The sequence below is a fragment of the Phaseolus vulgaris genome, chromosome 11, assembly GCF_051622355.1.
Source record: "Phaseolus vulgaris cultivar YP4 chromosome 11, ASM5162235v1, whole genome shotgun sequence".
NCBI lineage: Eukaryota > Viridiplantae > Streptophyta > Magnoliopsida > Fabales > Fabaceae > Phaseolus > Phaseolus vulgaris.
This window is the reverse complement of record NC_143508.1, coordinates 24,642,499-24,665,454: the sequence shown is the minus strand read 5'-3', so window position 1 is coordinate 24,665,454 and position 22,956 is coordinate 24,642,499. Positions and strand designations below refer to the sequence as shown.

At 41.7% G+C, this 22,956-nt stretch overlaps 1 protein-coding gene across 4 annotated transcripts; it reads right to left on the bottom strand.

Annotated features, from left to right (window-relative positions):
• Positions 1-1,407: 1,407 nt before the first annotated feature.
• On the bottom strand, positions 1,408-6,898 carry LOC137833368 (MLO-like protein 12). 4 transcript variants are annotated; one of them, XR_016517118.1, is made up of 14 exons: positions 6,669-6,897; positions 6,424-6,481; positions 6,027-6,244; positions 5,792-5,908; positions 4,595-4,655; positions 4,415-4,503; positions 3,951-4,025; positions 3,671-3,759; positions 3,488-3,537; positions 3,180-3,220; positions 2,890-3,063; positions 2,746-2,781; positions 2,553-2,664; positions 1,408-2,299 (listed from the first exon to the last, which is right to left on the bottom strand). XR_016517118.1 is itself a non-coding variant. In XM_068641722.2 (14 exons), exons 1-14 carry the CDS (start codon positions 6,786-6,788, stop codon positions 1,841-1,843), a joined length of 1,716 nt encoding a protein of 571 aa, XP_068497823.2. In that variant the 5' UTR covers positions 6,789-6,898; the 3' UTR covers positions 1,408-1,840. The 4 variants fall into 4 exon arrangements, 2 of the variants coding, with proteins under 2 accessions (XP_068497823.2, XP_068497826.2); XM_068641722.2 differs by having other exon boundaries at positions 2,553-2,681; positions 6,669-6,898; XM_068641725.2 differs by having other exon boundaries at positions 2,553-2,681; positions 6,027-6,196; positions 6,669-6,898.
• Positions 6,899-22,956: the final 16,058 nt, after the last annotated feature.

Here is a 22,956-nt window from a genome sequence, read left to right as displayed (position 1 = left end):
CTAGAGGAGAAGATGCATTATAGGTGGAGGAAGACTCAACCACGAAAGAATAAAAGAGACGTTCTTTAAGATCTGAAGTGACCATCGGAAAAGGAGGAGACTGCTCCTCCGATCATGGTGGCACCAAATCTGAAAGTTCTCGAAAAAAATAAATCATTCCTGGAATGACTCGTGATTTGCAGAGAAAAATTCAGCTTCGATTTTGTTTGGATCCAAAAAATTCTCTTTTTAGATCTAAAAACGAAAGTGACAAAAATTGAAGCAGAGATATTGCACATGATGCAAAGATGTTCGAAAATTCTTTTGTGATGTCCAGATTTTACAACAATCATAAGTGTTTTAAAAGAGTTTTCTAGAAAAAAAAATATTAGAAGAAAAAAATTAAAATTAACTTTCAAGTTAAAAATAAACTTAGGGATAAATTTATTTTGTATCTTAAGAGTTCTTATACTATACATGATATTAACTTATATTTGGTGACTAACGGCTTTAAACCGGTCAAAATCAAAAGCTCAAATCATTCAATTAAGGAAAAGTTGTTCCAGGATGGATTTGAACTCCAGTGTGCTCTTGCCTAATATCTTCAGTATTTCAAGTAATAAATTTAATTTATACAAGACTTTATATAATGTAATTATATATATATATATATATATATATATATATATATATATATATACTTATCATGCATGTCAATCATTCACTTTAGGCGCCAATTTCAAGTTAATTACATTTGAATTTTCCACCATTTTTTATTCAAATCCGACCCTCTAACGCTATATAAAGAGGTGTTTGACTCATGTAATTACAAGATTAATGAATGAATGAAATTGCTGCCAAGTTGCTAACCCAATTCTCACTCTGGTCTTTGCCTCTTTACCTCTTTAGGATAGACACTTTAGTCTTCAATTCTCCACCTAGATCAAGTAATTAGGCCTCACCTGTCACTCTCCATACTTGGCATGCACCTTCAAGGAAACCACAAGCTCTAAGTGAACTCCTTGTCTGCATCCTTCATTGAGCTTCTGCAACTCTCCATCAAGAAACTCAAATCGACATGAAGACACAACCATAAAAAAAAATAAAAAAATAAAAAAAATAAAAAAATATATATATATATATATATATATATATATAATTGAATGATTGACACCGCTAGATTCACCGTATTTGTCACTTTAAAGGTATATGAAAATTGTTAATACTAAATACGATTCTCCGTATCTGTTTTTTCAACACTATATATATGATTAAGGTGAGGAGAGTAACATGATAAGTATTGTATTACTAAATTATATAACTTTCAAAAAAGCTATCCTTATAGATTTTACATTTCTACTTAACTAAATAAACATTTCAGTTTATTTCTTATTACATAATTAATCGAGCTTAAGATCCTTCATATCCCATAACCGTTGTATATTCAACTTGGAATTTTCAAACAAACTTATAAATTTGGACAAAATTTTCAATTTATGGTAGGCAATTTGAATAATAGTAGTAGTTGTTGATAATTGCATTGCTGCAATGAATATCTAGTATATGATATCCAGGATTCAAATCACTAGTCCCTTTCACCTCTCTCTTTCTCCACCCTTTAATTGAAAAGTGCAATCTAAGCAAGAAAAAGTAAACAATTGAGAAAGATAAATGTCAGTGCTTAGAACAAGAGAGAGAATTTTTCTTTCTGTTTTATTTTTCAATTCAGGAAGACAGAAGAAAGGGTAGAGGTAAAGAGGGTAGGTAGTTGATTTGAATGCTGTTATTGACACTTTAACAAGATATAAGCAAGGGACTGCAGCTTTTAGAGTTGGCTCAATGGATGTTTGTATGTTGTTCCCTATGGAATAAGTTCAGGCAATTTTTCAGCATCATCTTCTTCAGTTATTGAGCCAATTTCTCTGATGCCCCTGCTACTTCCCACATTTTTCCAGCTACTCCCAAATGAGATCTCACCGTCATAGGTTCCTCTGGTGATGATCTTGGGATTCTCTTCCTCAGTAGCTGTGATTTCTGAAGTCGAAGGACTTGATGTATCTTGTTCATTATTAGTGGAAGCAATTCTCTTTCCCTCATTAGAGGGAGAAGGGTTGTTTGTGACTGCTACATTATCTGGGGTGTGCACACTTTGCATTGTTCCTCTTGCTGAATTGTCACCTCCTTTGGAATGCAAAGAATCTGAGTGTTTGCTTGAAGTTGAGTTGTTTTTGTGCAGAGTTTGTTTAGCCTTTTTGTGCCAATTTTTGAGGCCCCTAGAAATTCTCTCAGTGAAAATTTCTCTCCTCATGCTAGAACCCATCTGTGACATAGTGACAAATTTAATGTGAGTGTGATTTTTAAAAAATGTTGATTAATATAGATTGTTTTTACAAAGAGATTCTGAGAGTATGTGAATAACATTTCTCCTCCTTTATTAACTAGCTTTACAAGTAAAATTTCATAATAATTGACAAATTAACTCTTTTAGACCTTTCACAAAATTTCATTAATTGAGACACAAAATTGAAAAGTTAAGCTATCAAATACATCTAAAGAACTTAATTTATGTTTACCTGAGTAACAAGTGCATAAAGGGGAAGTGTGACGTAACCACAAAGGAGCTGCACAGCTATACCCATGGCAATCCTTATGCCAATGTCCTCATTTTCTCGATTGAAGCAAGACCTTGGACCAAATTCATACTGTTGTTTGTGAGTAGGAATCAGCATAAAAAATTAAACATCTCTAGAGTATCATTATACTTACCCAAGTCCAGGTGAAGAATGCAAGTTGAAAGGAGTTCTGAAAAAAGCAGTAACAGATAAGTCATTTATTCCTTTTCATCTATGGTTGATGATAATAAATTATGATTAGTGTTTTCATGTATGGTATGTTTTCTATAATATCTACCTGGATAAGGATGAACTTGAGTAAATACAGAAGCCATTCAGGTCGATGAAACCAGAAATGGGCATCACTAGGTGTTACAAGTAGACTCCCTTTGATCACTGGGTTTGCCTTGCAACTATCTACACACATCTTTGTTATTATGACTTGGAGTTTTGTCCCAGCAAGTAAAGCAACCTTTAATACAAAATATTAGAGCAGACATGAAAATAAGTCACGAAAAAAGGAAAAAAAAAATCACATTTCTACGACCAATTTATTGGGATGAACAAGTGAGATAGTATAAACTGTACCATAAGTGGAATAAATGGAAGCCAGTAGTAATTATAGAACTCTGCAAGCAAAAAGAAACAATTTGTTAAGCACTGATGGGTTTGTTGCAAAAATTTCTTTTTATCCCATAAACTATATTCTTGTTTGGATAAACTTTTGACGAAATTAAATGAGCAAGATTGTATATAAGTTGAAGTACAAGTTGATTTAAAACAGAAACTTGATTCTTTTATATATGTATATTGTTTTCAGAAATTTCATCCAAACAAGACATACATTCATTGTTACAGGGATGAGAGTGGTGACAAATTAATACCACATGTCATACCATGTGCACTAAAAAAGATGAAAAGTATGGAGAATATCCAGATCCAAATCCTGCAAGATCATCAAAAGCTGGGGTTACTGAGTTTTTTGGCATTGAAATTTAATGTTTTTGTAACTACAAGAATCTGCTTTATAAATATTGAGGTAGCGGAAACCTTGTTTCTGATCTGACCATAGGAAGTACCTGATTCCCATAACCTTCTCAAAATCTTCATCATAAGTGCGGGAAAGAAATTTCTTGAAGTTGAAATTGCTGCCTAAAGAAATATTAGCCTGCAATTTCAGAAAAGAAAAAAACCTTGTTAGATGTCACGAGAGAATAAGAATGTTTGATAACTTACTTTATTATAATGAGGCTCGATCCAGTAAAGCCAAAACCTATAAACAGTAAATTTGGACTAAATTCTTGATGCTTAAATAGTACCACGAATTCCTAAGAAATTTGGTATAGATAATTCACTTACTGCAATAAACCCATTTCGTAGAGTATAGTAATCATCTTTTGAGACTGAGCCATAAAACTGCCGAATAAAGCAGACCTATGGAACCAACAAGACTTTTAATCAGTAAGGTGAATATTTGGATAATTTTCTAGCAATATTTAACATCAGACTTGAAGATTTTTACTTGTTTTACTTCAGAAATCAGATGAAAGAAAGACAAGAAATAGAAAGAGAGAAAAAGAGAGATTAAGAAATGAATTTATTCAACTTGACTTGAAACTAACTAATTTCTTACAGACCCTTATGCAGCTATACTTCAAACAATGAATCATTGTCCAAAGGAATCATGATGTATAAGTCAACTATTAGTAATTAAAATGGTTAATTTTTGAAATATTTTGTTTAATGTAGCATGATTTTTATTTAGTTGAGAGTGTGAATTTACAGTTTAAGTGTAAGTTAAATTTTCAGTTACTTTCACTTACCATCCAAAGCAAAGGAGAATGATAGCTCCAGAAATTCAAATGGCGCTTTCCAATCATTGTTTGACCTGTATACTGGAACCTTCTTGGATCTGTAAAAGAAAAGTTTAAGGAGGAATTAAAGTAAATAACACTATAATTAATCTCTCTACAATGACAAATAAATCAAGAACTTATAGTCACCATTTGCTATCTGATATTCAAGTGTTCGGGTCTCCTCTTCCCATCTTTTCCATCTTCTCATCTGTCAAAAAAAAAAAATTGTAATTTGTAAAATATGACTCTTTGGGATGATTATACCATCATATATGAAAAAAAATTATAAATCTAACATATTAAGATGAATATATAAATTTAAAGTTTCAATTTAGATATTACACTGTTATCGATCCCTCAATCCGAAAAGGAACACATTTTACACATTATCACAACTCTTTTAAAATAGGATGAATTTTTAGGTGTAGAAAGTTGTATATCAATACTTTTATTTATAATATTTGAAATAGAAAATTCATTTTTAACCATGGAATGTCTAGTTTGAGAGGATTTTTGTGATTTGTTTCTGCTTTCAATTAAAAAATGTCATATTATTTTTGTTTAATTTTTTATCTTGAAAAGTTTGAATTAAAAATTGTAAAAAATGTAAATAGAAAAAGTATTTTAAAAAAACCTGAAAGAAAATGGAAACACGGTTACGTTTTCAGTAATTAAAAGTGAATATCGAAAATGAAACATTTTTTTTAAAAACCAAATAGCCTAAGTTTCATGGCAATTAATCATAGCAGAATGAACATATCAATTGGTTAGATTAATTGTAGGGAAATGATTTCGTTTTTTTTTCTTTTAAAAACTCTTTTTATAAATATTGATTATATATTCCAAAAAAAATTATCATTTAATCATAAGCAGTCAAATAGGAGAGATGTAGATGAAAATAAAGATGTATATATGGTTTTCTTGGTCCCTATTAAAAAAAAGTAAAAATCAATTTTGACTTTCTCATTTGTGTGCTCTTTGCTTAATTTATATTGTGGAACATTATACAATGATAAACAATGGGTATTAGAACGAATAAACTAAGTTATTTTTGGATATAATTGAATTCGAGATCAAATAATTAAATAAAAGGATTGAATATATTGAGAGAATAATCAAAGTTTCGGCCTTGCTGTAATGGTGGACAAGTGGTGACTTCTGAATAAGCAATTAGTATTCTTTTTTCATTAGAATTTATATGCTGATAATGCTATACCTAATATACAAAATTCTACTATAGAAAAGCCAGTGTATGGTTCTTCTCAAGTTACGTGTTATCAAAAACTGTTGTGTGTAGACAATTCTTCCCTCTAATTTCCACATGATTGAAAATGGTGTGCATACCTTTGCTTTACCAAGGCACATTGTCAATGTGCAGAAGAAGATGTGAAAAACAGCCAAAAAGGAGATGAATATATTTAGCTGCAGGATTCCTTCACTTGAAATTAAACTAACCATACCCTGCACATCATCATAGCAATAAGATAAAATAAAACAAAAAATAATGATACAAATACGTACTCAAGAAGCTTTACCATGAAATTAAGATGAATAATATAATTAAGTACACTTCCTTCACCTTTGCTTCACAATAGTTGAACTCAACGTTAGATTGGTTTGTTGCAGGTGCTACGTCCAATTCTGAGGTTGATGTACGAGTAGCTGATAACCCTGTTAAGTCCACAGCATCTTTGCAAGGGAGAAAATATGTTGCCACACCCTTGCTGATGCAGATTTTCGATATTGGCACTTCCGATATGGTGAGAAGAAAGGACATGAAACCGAATTTCATCATTTCTATGATTCAACCCGCAAGATTAATACCAAATTCATAAGCATTTCATCAAAAGCACAGCTATTTTGTTTGACATAAACTAACAATAAATTCTCCATCCATATATATGAAGAAAGTAAAATGCATGCAAGTTGCAAATAGAAAAAATTAATAACAAATTTGATTCCAGAGACACACCAACCTGTTTTGGTTTTAGTCAATGCCCTCCCTAGTGATTTGTCTTTCCTTTTCCTCAATATCTGGAGCATATACACCAAAACTATAGGTCAGAATGAAGATTTTAAATATTTACTAGGAACCAAAAATGCTCACTTTTAACAGTGTTTTTATAATCAGAAGTTCTTCTTTATGTCATTAACACATTTTATTGAAATTTTCAAGCATTTTCTATGGGAATTCTGAATATATATATTTAGCTAACAATACCTCAGCCAATTTGTGGAGACTGCCCTCAATGATCAAAGATGTTAGAAGAAAGAAGAAGCAGAAAACTGAGACAGCCCATGTTGAAGTTTCTTCAAGGGATCTTTGTTCTTCCATGTCCATAAGAACACATTCGTTAATTTCTTCACTTTCTGCCTTCTCTTTATATATATATGTTGAAACAAGAGAAGACAACACCTAGTATAATTGTGAAGTGTAAGCATATATGTCCATGATAGATAATATATGTTGTGGTCTTTTTATAGAGGATGATGTGTGGGAGTGACATAGAAGAGGGAAGGGATTTCATTAACATAAGAAAGAAAAATTAATAAACTAGTCCTACAAGCAACATATATGTTTCTGTTTTATGGTTGAATCTCAAAACTAAGTACGTCGTACATAATGCTTAATTTGGCTAGTTTTTAAGCCGTCAGAATTGTCAATATGATCAATTTGATGCCTTCACTTCTGCACATGTACAGCCAAAGACACATTGACTAATCACTTATAATCTATGATTATTGACTAATCAATACAAGTTGAAATGGCTACATATTTTATATTTGAAATTAAATGTTATTTTTAATTGGTGGATATATACATATATATATATATATATTTACATATATATATATATATATATTTATATTATGTGAGAGTTGGTGAGGTGAATTATGAGTTGAATTTTTAATCTTTTATCCTAACTAGATATATAGTGTTTTACTATTAATTTTGGAGGACTATAAATTTATTTAAGATCAATTTAAAATTGATTAAAAACTTATATAATTTCTAACGCTTCAGGTGTGTAGCTCACTTAAAGTTAAACAATATAGTTAGTTAGTAAATTTTATTATTAGTGCAAATAATATGACAACACTTAACGTTGCTTAATTAAGACAAATATGTTTTAATACAATTTTTTAAAATATTAATACTTAGTTAATGATAAAACTTAAATACTAGTTTTAATAATAACTGTGATGTAATTTATTTTTTTTTGTAAAATGTTTAAATGTGACATTATAGTAAGAAAATTAAGATAGAGAATATAAGTTTGTCGGAATACTTTTCATTGTAGTAGAATAAAATTATTAAATAAAAATCAATTTTAGAGACAAAAATAATTAGTTAATATAGTAACTAAATTAGATACAGAGTCAAAAAAAATATTTTTTCTAAATTATTAGTTTCTATTATTGATAAATAATTTTTAAATTGGTATCTAATTAGTTACCAAGGTTCTTGCTATCAAATAATTGATAGTTAAAATCTTGGTAGTTAATTAAATATCATTTTAAAAACTATTTATCAATAATAGAAATTAATTTAGAAATTAAATTTATTTTTAGTCTCTAAAATGGTTTTTAATTAAGTTACTATAACAATTAATTATTTTTAATATCTAAAATTAATTTTTATTTAACATTTTTTTTTTAGTATTGGATGGAAGTTTAATTATATCAGAATTGATAAGCAAATTACATGAAAATTTAGTCATGAAGATAAAAGTAGAGGAAATGAGAGACATAATAAATTGGTAGAATTGGATCATTGTAAAAATATGTTACATTTAAAAAAATTTATTAAATAAAAACTAATTTTAATTTTTTTATCGATAAAAAATTATATTAATTAAATTATAATATAATTAGTAGTAGTAAAATATTTTTTAATTAAATATTAGTTTATAAATTATTTATTAATAAATGAAATTACTTTAAATATTAATATTTTTTAATTAATATATAATTTAATTAATATAGTAATTAATATTTTTTAAAATTAATTTTTATTTAATAATTATTACGTAGTGTTATTGTAAGATTATAATCTGTTATTAAATTCTACTTCATAGTAGCAATCTTTTAAGACTTTGAAACATGCCTCTCCCTAGAGTTTGACACATGCCTCTCCCAAGGTTTGACACGTTCCAATTGGCCTTTTACATGTATCAATAACTTTAAATAACCATAATGAAAATGTAATCCTTATCTCAAACAAAAATTCAAGATATATTGGTAAGTGTCGAGATTCCTCTAATTGATTCCATGAAACACTGCCTTCAACCAACCAATCACTAATAGCAGGTCAATTAAAGCACTTTAATGTCATGACTTTTAAATGAACCATTCTTAGCTCTTAGCAATGATGTTTCACTCCAATTGAACATATCTTTAGTTGATTTCCTTTGTGACGCTAACATTCACTTAGAAAATGTTGATATTCAACCAACATCTAGAAAGAGCAAAATAGGGCGTTAAATAGCTTCATCCATCAATTAATTAACAAGTTATAAATGCATCAACAAGTTATAATTGTAATAACTTGTACCGATCAGGTAATTGGAAGTGATGACATGGCAGCAAGCGATAATATAGGCGTGTTGAACGGGACACCTGGCTGACAGAAGGGAAGTACATCGGGAAGTCTGTGTAGTCGCCAATCATTGAGTTGGCGTTCTCCGATCTCTAGTGTGTGTAACCGGCGGTCGCCAGAGTTGCGCCATAGTCGCCATACATGAGTACTAGGAGATCAGGTGGTTAGAGATCGCCGAAAGGGGCACATCTCCGAAAGATCAGGAAAGCTTGCCTAAGGCTTTCAAGGGGTACGAGTACGAAGAAGGCGCCAATGATATGCTTATCACGCAGTAGTGGAGGATGAGGTTATCAGATGATCATTCCCTAGCCAGAGGTCGAGGCAAGGGAACAGTTTCCCAGAGCATGCACGATGTGCAAGTGAGGCAGATCTTGATAACGGCAGGCGAGACCACAGAGAAGGTGTGCATGGTGACACCCCGCACTCACCACTTAAAGGGTCGCACTCCAAGGTAAGCTGTGCACCAAGTTACTCCTTGTATGGGTAACTTAGTCGAATAGCTTGAAGAGTAGAGGTGACGCTCAAGTAGAAGGGGCTCCAGATGGCGACACGTGTACAACTGGATGCGAGCCACGTGTCCAGAGGTGTAACCGTCAGGAGAGAGAAAGTGCTCAGGTATATAAGGAACTCTTAACAGACTTTTGAGGTACGCTTTTAGAACACTTTAGTACGCTTTCAAAATATTTTCTAGGACACTGAGATTCACTGCGCACGGTTCCTTGAGTTGAGATATTCTCTCTTAGTATTTGGTGATTCCGTCAATGACTTGAGCGTCGGAGCGCGATCGGCCGCAGCGGCGCCACTCTGTTTTCTTCAGGTTCTTACGAGGAATTGAGGCGTGAAGGACAGAGGCTAACATGGTGCGAAGCTGATCCAGAAGGAGAAACCTTTGACGTGGCAAGACTCTTGCACTCAAGTTAACCGGCAGGATCATAACTCATTAGGGTAATTAACAATAAAAGAAACCCTCATATTTAAAGTGATTTATAAATACCTATTAGATATCTCACATCGACATTTCATGTTATATAAGTGGGTACAAATCTAACCATATAAACCGGTTTCATAAAGTCGAGTTAGGCTTAAAGTTCATTTTTCAATATTATATTAGAGTAATTTAGAATTTATCCTAGCGAAGTTTGTTAGGCGTATCAGGTCGCCCTTTATTAAACCATCCATAAATGTATAGATACACGCATGAGTTGGCAGGTGTCGTCCATTGTGAGGGGTGTGTTGGAGATCTCACATCGACTAGAGATAAAGACATTTCATAACATATAAGTGAGTGAAAACTTCACCTTGTAAGTCAGTTTTATAATATTGAGTTAGACTTAAAGTTTACTTCTTTATAATATCTTAAAATTTATATTAATTATGATATAAGGTTTTAACAACTCGGCTCTCTCACCTCAAATATTTTAAAGGGTTCAAGCCTCCTCTTATGCTCATATTTATTTATTTATTTATTATTTACCAAAAAAACAACGTTTTTAGAAATTCTATAGAACAAAAAATCATACTTTTTTATTTATAGTAAAAAACAATACAAGAAACAAAGGAAAATTTCAACAAGAAAGTTCAAACATCCAAAAAAACGAAGAAAATGAAATAATATTTATATTTAATTAAAAAAATCATTCATGGATTTTTTTTTCTTCACACTTTCTCCTTTTAAAATACTACAACCAAGCTCTAATCTTAGTCCCTGTACCGTCCCGTATCCGGGCGTTGACAAAGTCAAGGTCAAAGTCAACGCCTGGAGTCAAGGTCCACACAAGGCGTCGCCTAGGTAAAGAGACGCCAAGTGCCAGCATCGCCAAGGCAAGGCGTCGCCTAGGTGAAGGCGTCGCCCAACCAGGGCGTCCCCAAGATCAAATATCATTAAGTCAAGGCAATCACAGTGCGGTTCCCCGATACCCATGGGTAGGAAAGACCATGGAGGGAGCGACGCCGTGGGAAGGCCTCAAGTCCCGATAATCCGGGGTAGTGATAAAGAGAAGGGAAAGGTGGCTTCAAGGCCATAGTAATAGCACCAGGGTAGGGCAGCCTTACTCGTGAAGTACTCCTGTAATTAAATTCATTTAGTCAGGTCAGCCAGGGTTTAGGGTTTAATAGAAGCACCATTTAGTCAGGTACTAGGTAATTAAATTCATTTAATACAGTTTCTGTTTCGAGCGTTTAAGGTACTATAAAGGCTCCCAAGCGTTTCAACGTCTTAAATGCGCTACGTTTTCTAATTAGACGCGCTAATTGAGGGCGTTACGTTTTATGATTAAAAGCGCTTTAAGGCGCTTTAAATGCTTGGGTAGTTTAAATAGCGCTGAGAATGTTGGAAACAGGGTTGGAACTTTCGGCTAATTCTCCAGAAACACTCTAGTTGCTTGCTCAAGCCTTGAGGTTTTGCACAAGGGACTAGGGAAGGATCTTGGCCAGAAGGAGAAAACATACACTAGACACAGTTTCTTTTTCACCACCTTTAGAGTGCCATACGCGGTGCTCTGATACGAAGGTGCATAGTTTTTGGTGTTTCTTGCTGGCTGACTTGAGCGTCGGAGTGCAAACGGCCGCTAGGGCGCCCTTTTGTCCTTCTTTGCAGGAATCCACAGGCAACCAGTGGGAAGGAGTCCCTAGCTGACGGTTGAGGTCGCGCACGAAGACGTCCTAGGTCAACCAGACGGAACAGTCCCAAATTCAATTCATGATTTAAGATCTATCAGAAAATAATACAAACTTATTTTATTACACAAAGAATTAATCAAAATGCACTTTTAATATTTTTATTTTTAAAATAAAAATAAGATATTTTTTTGATATGCTATAATGAATAAATACAAAGAAACACTAGGAGTGTTTCAAGCCACATACAAGAGAATAAAAATAATGTATGCCCAAGGCACAAAAATTGGACAGTATACCACTATTCTCGCCGATTGAGTCTCTCGCCGGTTGACTAGGTTGAACACCTTCTCTTGGATCTGCCGCAGTTGAGTATTGACTTGTGTCTCTCTGTTGAACTGAAACGTGACTTCGTTGTGACAGAGGGCGCCCCACCTGTTGATTGCACTCCGACGCTCAAGTCAGTAACGGTTCACAAAAAGTAACAATTCTCAATTTAGTGTGCAAAAACAACGTACCTTCACCTGGGGTCTTAGGCCCCTTTTATAACCGCACATGCAACAATTTCTCGCTTGAGAGAATAAAATCTTAACTGAAAATATAATAAGCACATTAATCTTTTATCTCTAAGAGAAAAACCACCTGTCACGGGCACCAATGATCTTCAGGTGCTAAACTGCAAGCCAACATTCTGTTTTAACTGCACGCCCCTAACTTTTAGGGTTAACAACAACTATCAACAAGCATTAATATGTAATTAACATGCAACAAATAACAAGCATGCACACGTAACAAATAACAAACACGCACATATCATAACTACTTGCGCACACTTATCAATAAGCATATACAATGGGCCCCTCTCAAATGGCAGCCCCATTATATCTTACGAACTCATTAACTGAACTAGGTCAAACTCGTAACCCTTACCCAGGGTCCAATAATCGAGCTAACCTCAGAGAGTGATGTGAGTTGAATCAAGCATAAACACTTTTCAGCATATGGAAACAACAATATATGTGAAGAAAGACAACAATTAAGAGTGATAAACAAGGACAAACAATTAGGAACAAGTGAAGGAACTTAAGGAATCATCATTGAAGTACAAAGCCTTCTAATAAATGAACCAAACTTAAGATTGAGTGCCTTTCCACAATGAACCGAACAAACACAAGGAATTTGGAACACAATTACCAAATCAAATTAAGCTACAAGTGCAAAATTAAAAGTAGAAGACAAGAAGAACAAGAATAATCGGTGGAAATTAAAGAACAACACCTAAAAACAAACTAACGATTGGAATTGCTAATGTACCGTCCCGGAGAGTCAAAGTCAACGCAGGGCGTCGCCTAGGTGGAGAGACGCCAAGTGCCAGCATCGCCAAGAGGAAGCATCGCCAAGACAAGGCGTCGCCTAGGTGAAGGCGTCGCCCAACCAGGGCGTCGCCAAGATCAAATATCATTAAGTCAAGGCAATCACTGTGCGGCTCCCCGATACCCATGGGTAGGAAAGACCATGGAGGGGGCGACGCCGTGGGAAGGCCCTAAACCCTGTATAACCAGGGAACAGTAATAAAGAGGAGAGAAAGGTGGCTTCAAGGCCATAGTAACAACACCAGTATAGGGCAGCCTGACTCGTGAAGTACCCCTGCCGCCCCAGAGACGCCTTTGGGACAGATACGACCCAAGAGGAAGGTCACGCCCAGGGTAGACAGGTGCAGGGTACGAGAGGAGGGCAGATACACTCTCAAAGTAAGTGACTAGATGATTGGGGGCATGAGTTGGCACCCAAAAAGTCACCCCTAGCGCAGTAGCACTCCCAAGCAGGAGGACTCACACGTAGAAACGTCCCCAGATGGGCAGAAACGCCCCTAGATGGGGTCACGGCGTCGTGAGGCCCTCCACGTGTACGACAGCCATGTCAGAATAGAAACACCCTTTAGTCAGGTGCCAGGTAATTAAAGTCATTCAATACAGTTTCCGTTTCGAGCATTCAGGTACTATAATGGCTCCCAAGCGTTTCAACGTCTTAAATGCGCTACGTTTTCTAATTAGATACGCTGATTGAGTGCGTTACATTTGTAATTAAAGGCGCTTTAAGGCGCTTTAAATGCTTGGGTAGTTTAAATAGCGCTGAGAATGTTGGAAACAGGGTTCGAACTTTTGGCAAATTTACCAGAACTCTCTAGTTGCTTGCTCGTGCTTCAAGGTTACGAACAAGGGACTGGGGAATATCTTTGCCTGAGAGAGAGAACACAGACACACAATACACAGTTCTTTTACCACCTGCAGAGTGCCATACACGGTGCTCAGAGACGTAGGTGAACAGTTTTGGTGTTTCTTGCTGGCTGACTTGAGCGTCGGAGTGCAAACGGCCGCTAGGGCGCCTCTTTGTCCTCTTTTTTGCAGGAATCCACAGGTAACCAGTGGGAAGGAGTCCCTAGCTGACGGTTGAGGTCGCGCACGAAGACGTCCCGGTCAACCGAACGGAACATTTGGCGCCCACCGTGGGGCACGATATAAAACATCAGTCCCATCACAAGTTCGAGAAAATCTACTAAGTCGCAGTAACGTTGGAGGAGGTTGGAGTGACAATGGCCCCCACCAGACGGAGTACAGCACGCGCAGCCCCAACAGAACTATCCATGCAATAGGTCCTGGAGATAATGAGGGGGCTGCAGCAGGACATGGGGGAGTCGAAAATGGAACAGGAACGCATGCAGGCAGATCTCGATGCCTCGCATGAGCGAAATGAAGAGCTCCACCGTATAAATGAGGAGTTGCGCCAGGGCCTGAGAAATGATCGGAGGCGGCCTGGACATGACGAGATGGAGAACCATTCCCCACCAAGGGAGTTTTCCACTCCTTTCTCGCAGGAGATCCTAGATGCAGTGATCCCGAACACGTTCGCGGGGCCCAAGGCGATCTTCACCGGGATGGAGGACCCAGAGACGCACCTTGCTGCATTTCACACACAGATGGTCCTGGTAGGCGGTTCTGACGCTGCCAAGTGCAAGCTCTTTATGAGCACCCTGACCGTAATGGCTATGGACTGGTTCATCAGCCTTCCAGATGGTCATATCACATCTTTCCGCCAATTATCACGATTGTTCAGGGAACAATACTTAGCCAACAAGGCCCCACCGCCGGTCTCTTACGACCTGTTTGATGTGAAGTAGTATCAAGGGGAGACCCTGAAGGAGTATATCAATCGCTTCGGGGCCCAGGTCGTGAAGGTTGGTACGACAGAGGAGCCTATGATCGTGTACGCATTTGTGAAAGGCGTATGCCCCGGTCCTTTTGGAGAATCCATCATCCGCAACCGCCCTAGGACGTTCGCTGAACTACGGCGTAGGGCGGTAGAACATATTGCTTCTGAAGGGGAGGTGTGTGTGAAGCGCACCAGCGTCGTACCCTCACGCTCGAGGGGACCGGCGCGAGCTCAACCCGTTAGGGTCAATGAGACCACGACGGGAAGAAAGAAGCCAGAGGCGAGACGCCCCTACGAGGCCAGAAAGCCCCAGCCCCGGGGTCCAGTGGGAGGCGATCGCCCGGCCAGAGAAAGAGCGAGACCGACGAGGTACAATTTTGTGGTAGAATTGAAAGACCTGATCGCCGTGCCTAATATAGCCGAGAGGCTGAGGCGACCGGTGAAGACCGACAAGGTGTTAGGGCCTCGCAAAGACTCTTGGTGCGAGTTCCACGAGGCTTTCGGGCACCACATTGATAACTGCCTGTCGTTGGGTTACCAGCTAGATGAGCTGGTGAGAACTGGGTTTTTGAAGGATTATGTCGCAGAGCCCACAACGACCGCCACCTTGCCGCCGCCGGCGGAAGAACCAGCACACGAGATGCCTGTGCTTGGTGAGGTCCACACCATTGCTGGAGGTTTTTCCGGCGGGGACCCACCGCCTCCCAGCGGAAGAAATACGCGAGGGGGGTAAATTCGATCGAAGAGAGGCTCTCGGGGGAGCCATGGGAGTCGGATCTCATGTTCACGAGAAGAGACCTCCGAGATGTGGTACCCCACGACAACGATCCCGTTGTCATCTCAGTCGTCACAGCCGGAAGGAAGGTGCACAGAGTGCTTGTCGACCAAGGAAGTTCGGCAGACGTCATGTTTCTGTCGACCTTTAATAAGTTACGGTTGTCCCCCGATTTGTTGAGTCCCTATACAGGGTGCCTGTATGGGTTCGGGGATAACCAGGTGGAAGTCCGGGGTTACCTGGAGTTGAGGACTACGTTCACAGACGGAGAGGCCTCCCGTACTGAAAGCATTCGGTACCTGGTCGTGAACGCCAACTCCGCCTACAATATTTTGCTGGGCAGGCCGGCGTTAAACCGTTTGAACGCGGTGTCCTCCACACGCCACATGAAGATGAAGCTGCCGGACCTCAGTGGCCGGGTGATAGTCATCAGGTCAGACCAGGAGGAGGCAAGGAAATGCTATGAGAACAGCCTGAAAACGAAGAGGGGCGTGTTCATGGTGTATGAACGTCCGCCAAGCGCGGACACGACGATGATTGAGGCGACGTCCGCTGGGTCAACGCCCAATGAGGCCCTACCGGTGAGGGCGATGCCCGAAGCAGATGTGCCTATGAAGGAAGGCCCTAACGACGCGGCGCCCGTGGAAGAGGCGGCGCCCGTCGAGGATGATAGCAGGGAACAGCCCGCGGCTAACGCCGTAGAAAGGGAGATTGGCGGCAAGACATTCAAATTAGGAAGTTCGCTGAGCCCAGAAGAGCAGGAAGGAGTGGCGGAAGTGATTTCACGCCACCTGGATGCCTTCGCATGGTCCGCCCCATGCGTCAGAGAAGGAGAAAGTTCAATGAGGAACGACAGCAGGTGGTGAAAGACGAAACGCAGAAGCTGTTGAGTGCTAGCCACATCAGGGAGATTCAATACCCTGAGTGGCTTGCCAACGTCGTCTTGGTGAAAAAGGCGAACGGAAAGTGGAGGATGTGTGTTGATTTCACGGTTCTGAATAAGGCATGCCCAAAGGACTCGTATCCGCTGCCCAGCATCGACGCCTTGGTAGACAGTGCGTCCGACAGCAAGGTGCTGAGTTTCTTGGACGCCTTTTCAGGGTACAACCAAATCAAGATGCACCCAAGAGACGAGAACAAAACGGCATTCATGACTGAGACCTGCAGTTACTGCTATAAGGTGATGCCTTTTGGGTTGAAAAATGCGGGCGCCACGTACCAAAGGTTAATGGACAAGGTCCTGGCGCCAATGCTCGGGAGGAATGTGTACGCCTATGTAGACGACATGGTGGTGGCGTCGCAGAATAGGGCGCAGCACATGGCGGACCTGGAGGAGTTGTTCGTCACAATATCCAAGTACCGCCTCAAGTTAAACCCTGAGAAGTGCGTTTTCGGGGTAGAGACCGGTAAGTTCTTGGGTTTTATGCTCACAGAGAGGGGGATAGAGGCGAACCTCGACAAATAAGCGGCGATTATCGCCATGCGAAGCCCGACGTCGATAAAGGAGGTGCAACAGCTGACAGGGCGGATGGCGGCGCTCTCGAGGTTTGTTTCCGCCAGAGGAGAGAAGGGGCACCCATATTTCCAGTGCCTCTAGAGAAACAGTTGCTTTGCATGGACTGATGAATGCGAAGCGACTTTCATTAAGCTGAAGGAGTACCTGGCGACGCCACCGGTCCTCTGCAAGCCGGTAGCGGGCGTGCCCCTCCGGTTATATTTTACTGTAACGGAGCGGGCCATCAGTTCTGTGTTAGTCGAGGAGCAGGACCAGAGTCAGAAGCCCATCTATTTTGTAAGCAAGGCATTACAGGGAGCTGAGACGAGGTACCAAGCGCTAGAGAAGGCGGCGCTAGCGGTAGTATTTTCTGCCAGGAGGCTCCGTCATTACTTCCACAGCTTTACGGTGGTGGTGATGACCAACCTCCCTATACAGAAAGTGCTGCAGAAGCCTGATGTGGCGGGAAGAATGGTGCGCTGGGCGGTAGAACTGTCAGAATTCGACATCCAGTATGAGCCTAGAGGATCCATCAAAGGGCAGGTCTACGCAGATTTTATAGCGAAACTTTCGCCCGGAGGTGAGCAAGAGGTGGAAGTGGGTTCGCAGTGGCTGCTCTCGGTTGATGGCTCTTCCAACCAACAAGGGAGCGGTGCGGGAATAGTCTTGGAAGGACCCGACGGCATACTGATCGAGCAGGCCCTGCGCTTCGCCTTCAAGGCAGGTAACAATCAGGCAGAATACGAAGCCCTGATAGCAGGAATGCTCCTGGACAAGGAGATGGGCGCGCAGAACCTCATGGTGAAGAGCGACTCCCAACTGATTACGGGGCAGGTGTCGGGTGAGTTCCAGGCGAAGGACCCACAGATGGCGGCGTATTTGAAATACGTCCAGTTGTTGAAGGGAGCATTCAACGCTCTTGAGCTGATACATGTCCCGAGGGAGCAGAATGCCAGAGCTGACCTGCTTGCAAAGCTGGCTAGCTCAGGCAAGGGGGGTAGACAGAGGACAGTGATCCAAGAGACTCTCAAAGCTCCGCGTAGATTCGTGGAAGACAACAGGGTGGATGTCCTCCAGATTTATACATCAAGGGGAAGGCCGAGGAGTCATTGCTCTTTGACCCAAGATACGCAGAGGGCGCCCCGCATCAGCATGTACGCGGGCGTGCCCGAGGGAGAGCAGATGCAGGTATGCGTTTTGGCCAAGGGAGACACCTGGATGACGCCCTACAAGCGATACCTGGCTGATGGGGCTCTCCCAGTGGAGCCTGAAGAGGGTAAAAAAGTCAAAAGAAATGCCGCAAGATATACTTTGGTGGATGGGGTGCTGTTCAGGCACGGTTTCACTCACCCTATCCTAACATGCGTCAGTGGCGACGAGTGCACCAGGATAATGGCGGAGCTACACGAAGGCATCTGCGGGAGCCATGTAGGGGGAAGATCCCTAGCCTCCAAGGTAATACGCGCAGGTTTCTTCTGGCCAACAGTGAAAGAGGACTGCGCACGACACGCCCAGCGGTGCAGGCAATGCCAAAAGCACGCCGACTGGCACAAGGCGCCGCCAGAAGAATTGCGATCCATATACAGCCCGTGGCCTTTCCATACATGGGGAATCGACATCCTGGGCCCGTTCCCACTGGAAATCAGGCAGATGAAGTATCTGATCGTCGCCATCGAATACTTCACTAAGTGGATAGAGGCAGAGCCCGTAGCACAGATCACTGCGCATAAGGTACAACATTTTGTGTGGAAGAACATTGTGTGCCGCTTTGGCGTACCCAGACGCTTGATATCCGATAATGGGACCTAGTTTGCCAGCCAGCAGTTGAGAAATCTGTGCGCTGAGGTAGGAATCAAACAGGTGTTCGCATCGGTTGAACAGCCCCAGACCAACGGACAAGTGGAGTCAGCAAACAGAGTTCTGCTGAGGGGGTTAAAAAGAAGGTTAGAGAAAGCCAAAGGGGCGTGGGCGGAAGAGGTACCAAGAATCGTATGGGCATATCAAACCACGCCCCAATCCTCTACTATGGAGACGCCTTTCAGTTTGGTGTATGGGTCGGACGCGATGATTCCGGTAGAAATACATGAGAGCTCGCCACGTTTTCAAAACTTTGTGGCGGAGGAGTCCAATGAAGAGAGGCGGGTAAACCTGGATCTACTAGACGAGGCCAGAGAAGAAGCCAGAATCAAAGCGGAAGCAGTAAAGAGAAGAGTAGAGCGACAATACAACTCTAAGGTAAAGCCGCGGCAGTTTCAGATTGGCGACCTGGTTATGAGAAAGGCCCACCCATACGAGTTGGAGAATAAACTGTCTCCTAAGTGGACCGGACCCTTCAGAATTACTGAGGCTAAGGGCAACGGTTCATACAACCTAGAGACCTTGGAGGGGGGTCCCATCCCACGCAGTTGGAATGCATCCAATTTAAAATTTTACTTCAGTTGACTTATGTAAGCAATTATGTAACACTTTAGTTAAAGGGGACGCTCTTTTTCCCTCTCGGGGGTTTTTTAATGAGGTCACCCAAATAAAAGGTAAAACCAGTTTGAGAAACAGAAGTGCCTTGGTTTTCAGCCTTTATCTTTCTCTGTTTGAAGTAATGTAAGGCGTCGCCAAGAGAAGGCGTCGCCAAGAAAGAAGGCGTCGCCAAGAAGGAAAGCGTCGCCAAGAAAGAAGGCGTCGCTTGGATGGAGGCAGGCGAAGTTGATGAACAGGGCGAAGGAAAGCGCACAATATGTAAAACGTATGCAGAGTAAAGTGACGTTGCAAAAGTGTTACAAGCAATGTTCGATACAATGGAAGTAGCGCAAATAGGGCAAATATTACAACTCATGCAAGTCACAAAAGAGCCACTTTTCAGTGGCCATCAGAGTCATCACTGGAAGAAGACGAAGCCCTGATCCCAGCCCGCAGAGCTCGAGTAAGCCGTGTCCTCCTTTCTTGGTTTATTTTCGAACCTGCACCAAGGGAGATAAATGTGTCAGAGATGCCATGAAGCAAGGCATGCACGTTTGGAAAGCGATAAAGGCCAAAGTTTCTAAGGCAGTGACTCTTATATGTACTTTTCGAGAGTCCCAGCGTTGAACTCCAGGCTGATCAAAGTGGCAGAGTCAAAACCTCCCGCCTCAGCAAGAATCCGACAAGCTATTTGATCACTTGGAGCCAGCTTCTTGAAGGGTTTGGTTTTGAGGGCCCTCGCCTCTCTCACCTAGTACAGTGGAAACCCATCCAGAGCGTCGGGAACAAGGTCAGTGCAGCAGATCTTGAAGAACCGGCCTTTCCACCCGGTGAACGAGTTTTGGAAGGGTGTGAAGAGAACTCTCCCGGGTACATTACTGAGAGTTACCCAGAGGTTGTGTCTCTGCCTCTTCACCTCAAAGAAGTGAAGAAAGAGGTCAACCGAGGGTGCACAACCCAGAAACCCGAAGAGAATGTCGAAGGCTTTGACAAAGGCCCAGCTGTTGGGGTATAACTGGGCCGGAGCAACGTTGATCTCCGTCAGCAGTTCTTTCTCGAACTAGGAGAAGGGTAGGCGCACTCCGATGGTCTTGAACACCACCTGGTAAAAGTAAAAGAAAGGGACCCCTTCGTTGGCCCGTTCGTCTCCGCATACTGGCTCCCCTAGAGTGCAAGGGAGCACAGCAATGTCGTCGTCATGCCTCCTCGCGAAGGCCCGGTGATCATAGGAACACGAATCCCCTTTGTGTTCCCTTATGGCCCTGGTAGCAAGCAAGCATGAACATTCGTCAAGAAGTTCACTCGAAGCCCAAGGGTACAGGTCCCTGGGACTGACCCTGGGAGAGGCAGCATGAGAGGACATTCTTTAACAAGATCTGGGATCGTCAAAGGCGTGTGGCCCGCCGAAAATGCAGGAGTCGAACGATGGGAGCGAAGGCTGGAAGAACCCTTCGTGAGAAAAGAAAGGGTGCAAGAAGGAAGGGTGCAAGAAGAGAGAACGTAAGTAGGTTATGAAGAGTGAAAAAATGATGAGGATAGTTTTAGAGTTTGAAGAGTTAAATAAAGCGGGTAGAGCGCCAAACGACGCGAATGGATGCACCGCACGATCGAGCCACGTGGCAGCAGATGGAAGGGTGGCCCTGGCATCCCTGGTTAAACTCAGAACACGTCGTATCAATAGAATACCTGATGGTACGATGCGCCGTCGAAAGGGGATCAGGGGCACAGTAGGAGTCAAGATCAAATCGAATGACTGGATGTCCCATCAGCCATACAGGAAGCGCCACGTGGATCAAGTCGAATGACTGAACGTCCCATCAGCTATACAAGAAGCGCCTCGTGGAAGATACGGGAAGGGCCTTGAGCTCTTCACTGTCCCCAGGCGTCGACCAAGCCCAAGGTCAAAGTCAATATCAAGGTAGGGACGACGCCCAAGGCAACGCTGGCATGAGACGCCCGAGGCGTCGCCTGGAATGACATAAAGGACGATGCCAGCCTGAGACGTCGCAGGCGTCGCCCACCAAAATATCAGCGAGTTTGCCTCCTCGATACCCACAGGTAGGAAAAACTGTGGAGGGAGACGAAGTCGAAGAAGGTGAAGTTAGTTACTGGCGTCGCATCCCTGAGACCCACAGGTAGGAAAGACTGTGGAGGGAGGCGGGATCGCCAAAACGCCAGCGAATCGCTGGCAGGGCGTTCCCTGATACCTATGGGAAGGAAAGACCATAGAGGGAACGACCCCCTCTCAGAACACTCGGCGTTTCAGACACCCGAGGACGATACGGCGCTGCTGTAGCAGGCCTCTCCTTAAGCGTGGGCGTCGGGTGCTAGGGATCAAGGGAAGGACCGTCACGGTGTTAGAGACACCCCGTGGACGATACGGCTTCACTGGGTGAGCCTCTCCATGGGCGTGGGCATTGGCACGTGACCTTTCCCTGGCCTACAAGGCCACCCAACGAAGCGAAAGAAGCGAGTATAATACAAACAAAACAACCGAAGCACGCGAAGGCAAAGAACGAGGATAAGATCACACAAGCATAATTTTATATCGCGAAGGCACAAAAGCAATCATACGAACACCCAGATTTGTAACAAGAGTATGGATGGTTCAAAGAATTACAAGTTTAACAGAGAGAGTCAAAAGCAAAGGTAAAGTATAAAGGAATTAAGCTTGAAGGTGAAGGTGGCGGGTGAGAGACAGCGGTTCAGTCATCCAAGTCCATGGGCACGACCTTCCCGTCGACGACATGGTGTGTGGGGTCGCAGTTCGAAATATTGATGCCAGGGTTCTCGCAGGACGCCTGGGTCAGAGCCTCTTGGAAGCCCTCTTCAAACGCCCCCGCCATCTCCCCAGTCAGTTCTTGGATCTCTCCCTCTAGTTCCGTAATCCTAGAATCCTTGGATGTCAATTGCTTCTCCAGAAATTCCTTCTCCACGCGGAGCTTGTTAGCCTCGGCTTGGAGAAGGCTCAAAGCTTCAACCTTCGCAGCCAAGGTGTCCTCTCTCTCACCTAGCTTCTGCCTCCAAGCAGCATCCAACTCATCAAGTTTTCTTCGCTGCACTTCGGATGTAAGAGCCGCCTCTTGGAGGCCAATGTTTTGGATTTGGTAGGAGGTGAGCTGGGCTAGTTGAGCGGCATGCGCCTGTTCCAGTTCTCGCGCGTACGCCTCAGCTCCCTCCCTACCCTCATGGGCCAGTTTTAGCAGAGATTGGGAAGCTTCCTCCTTGAGTCCCCAGTTTTGTTTCTCCTCCTTCAACGCCCCCACCTCTTGTCTCAGCTTGCGGAGAGCCTCCCTCCCTTTGATAGCGTTTCGAGCCTGAGTGCGCCACTTGATTGCCACCGCCAGGAATGCCCCCAT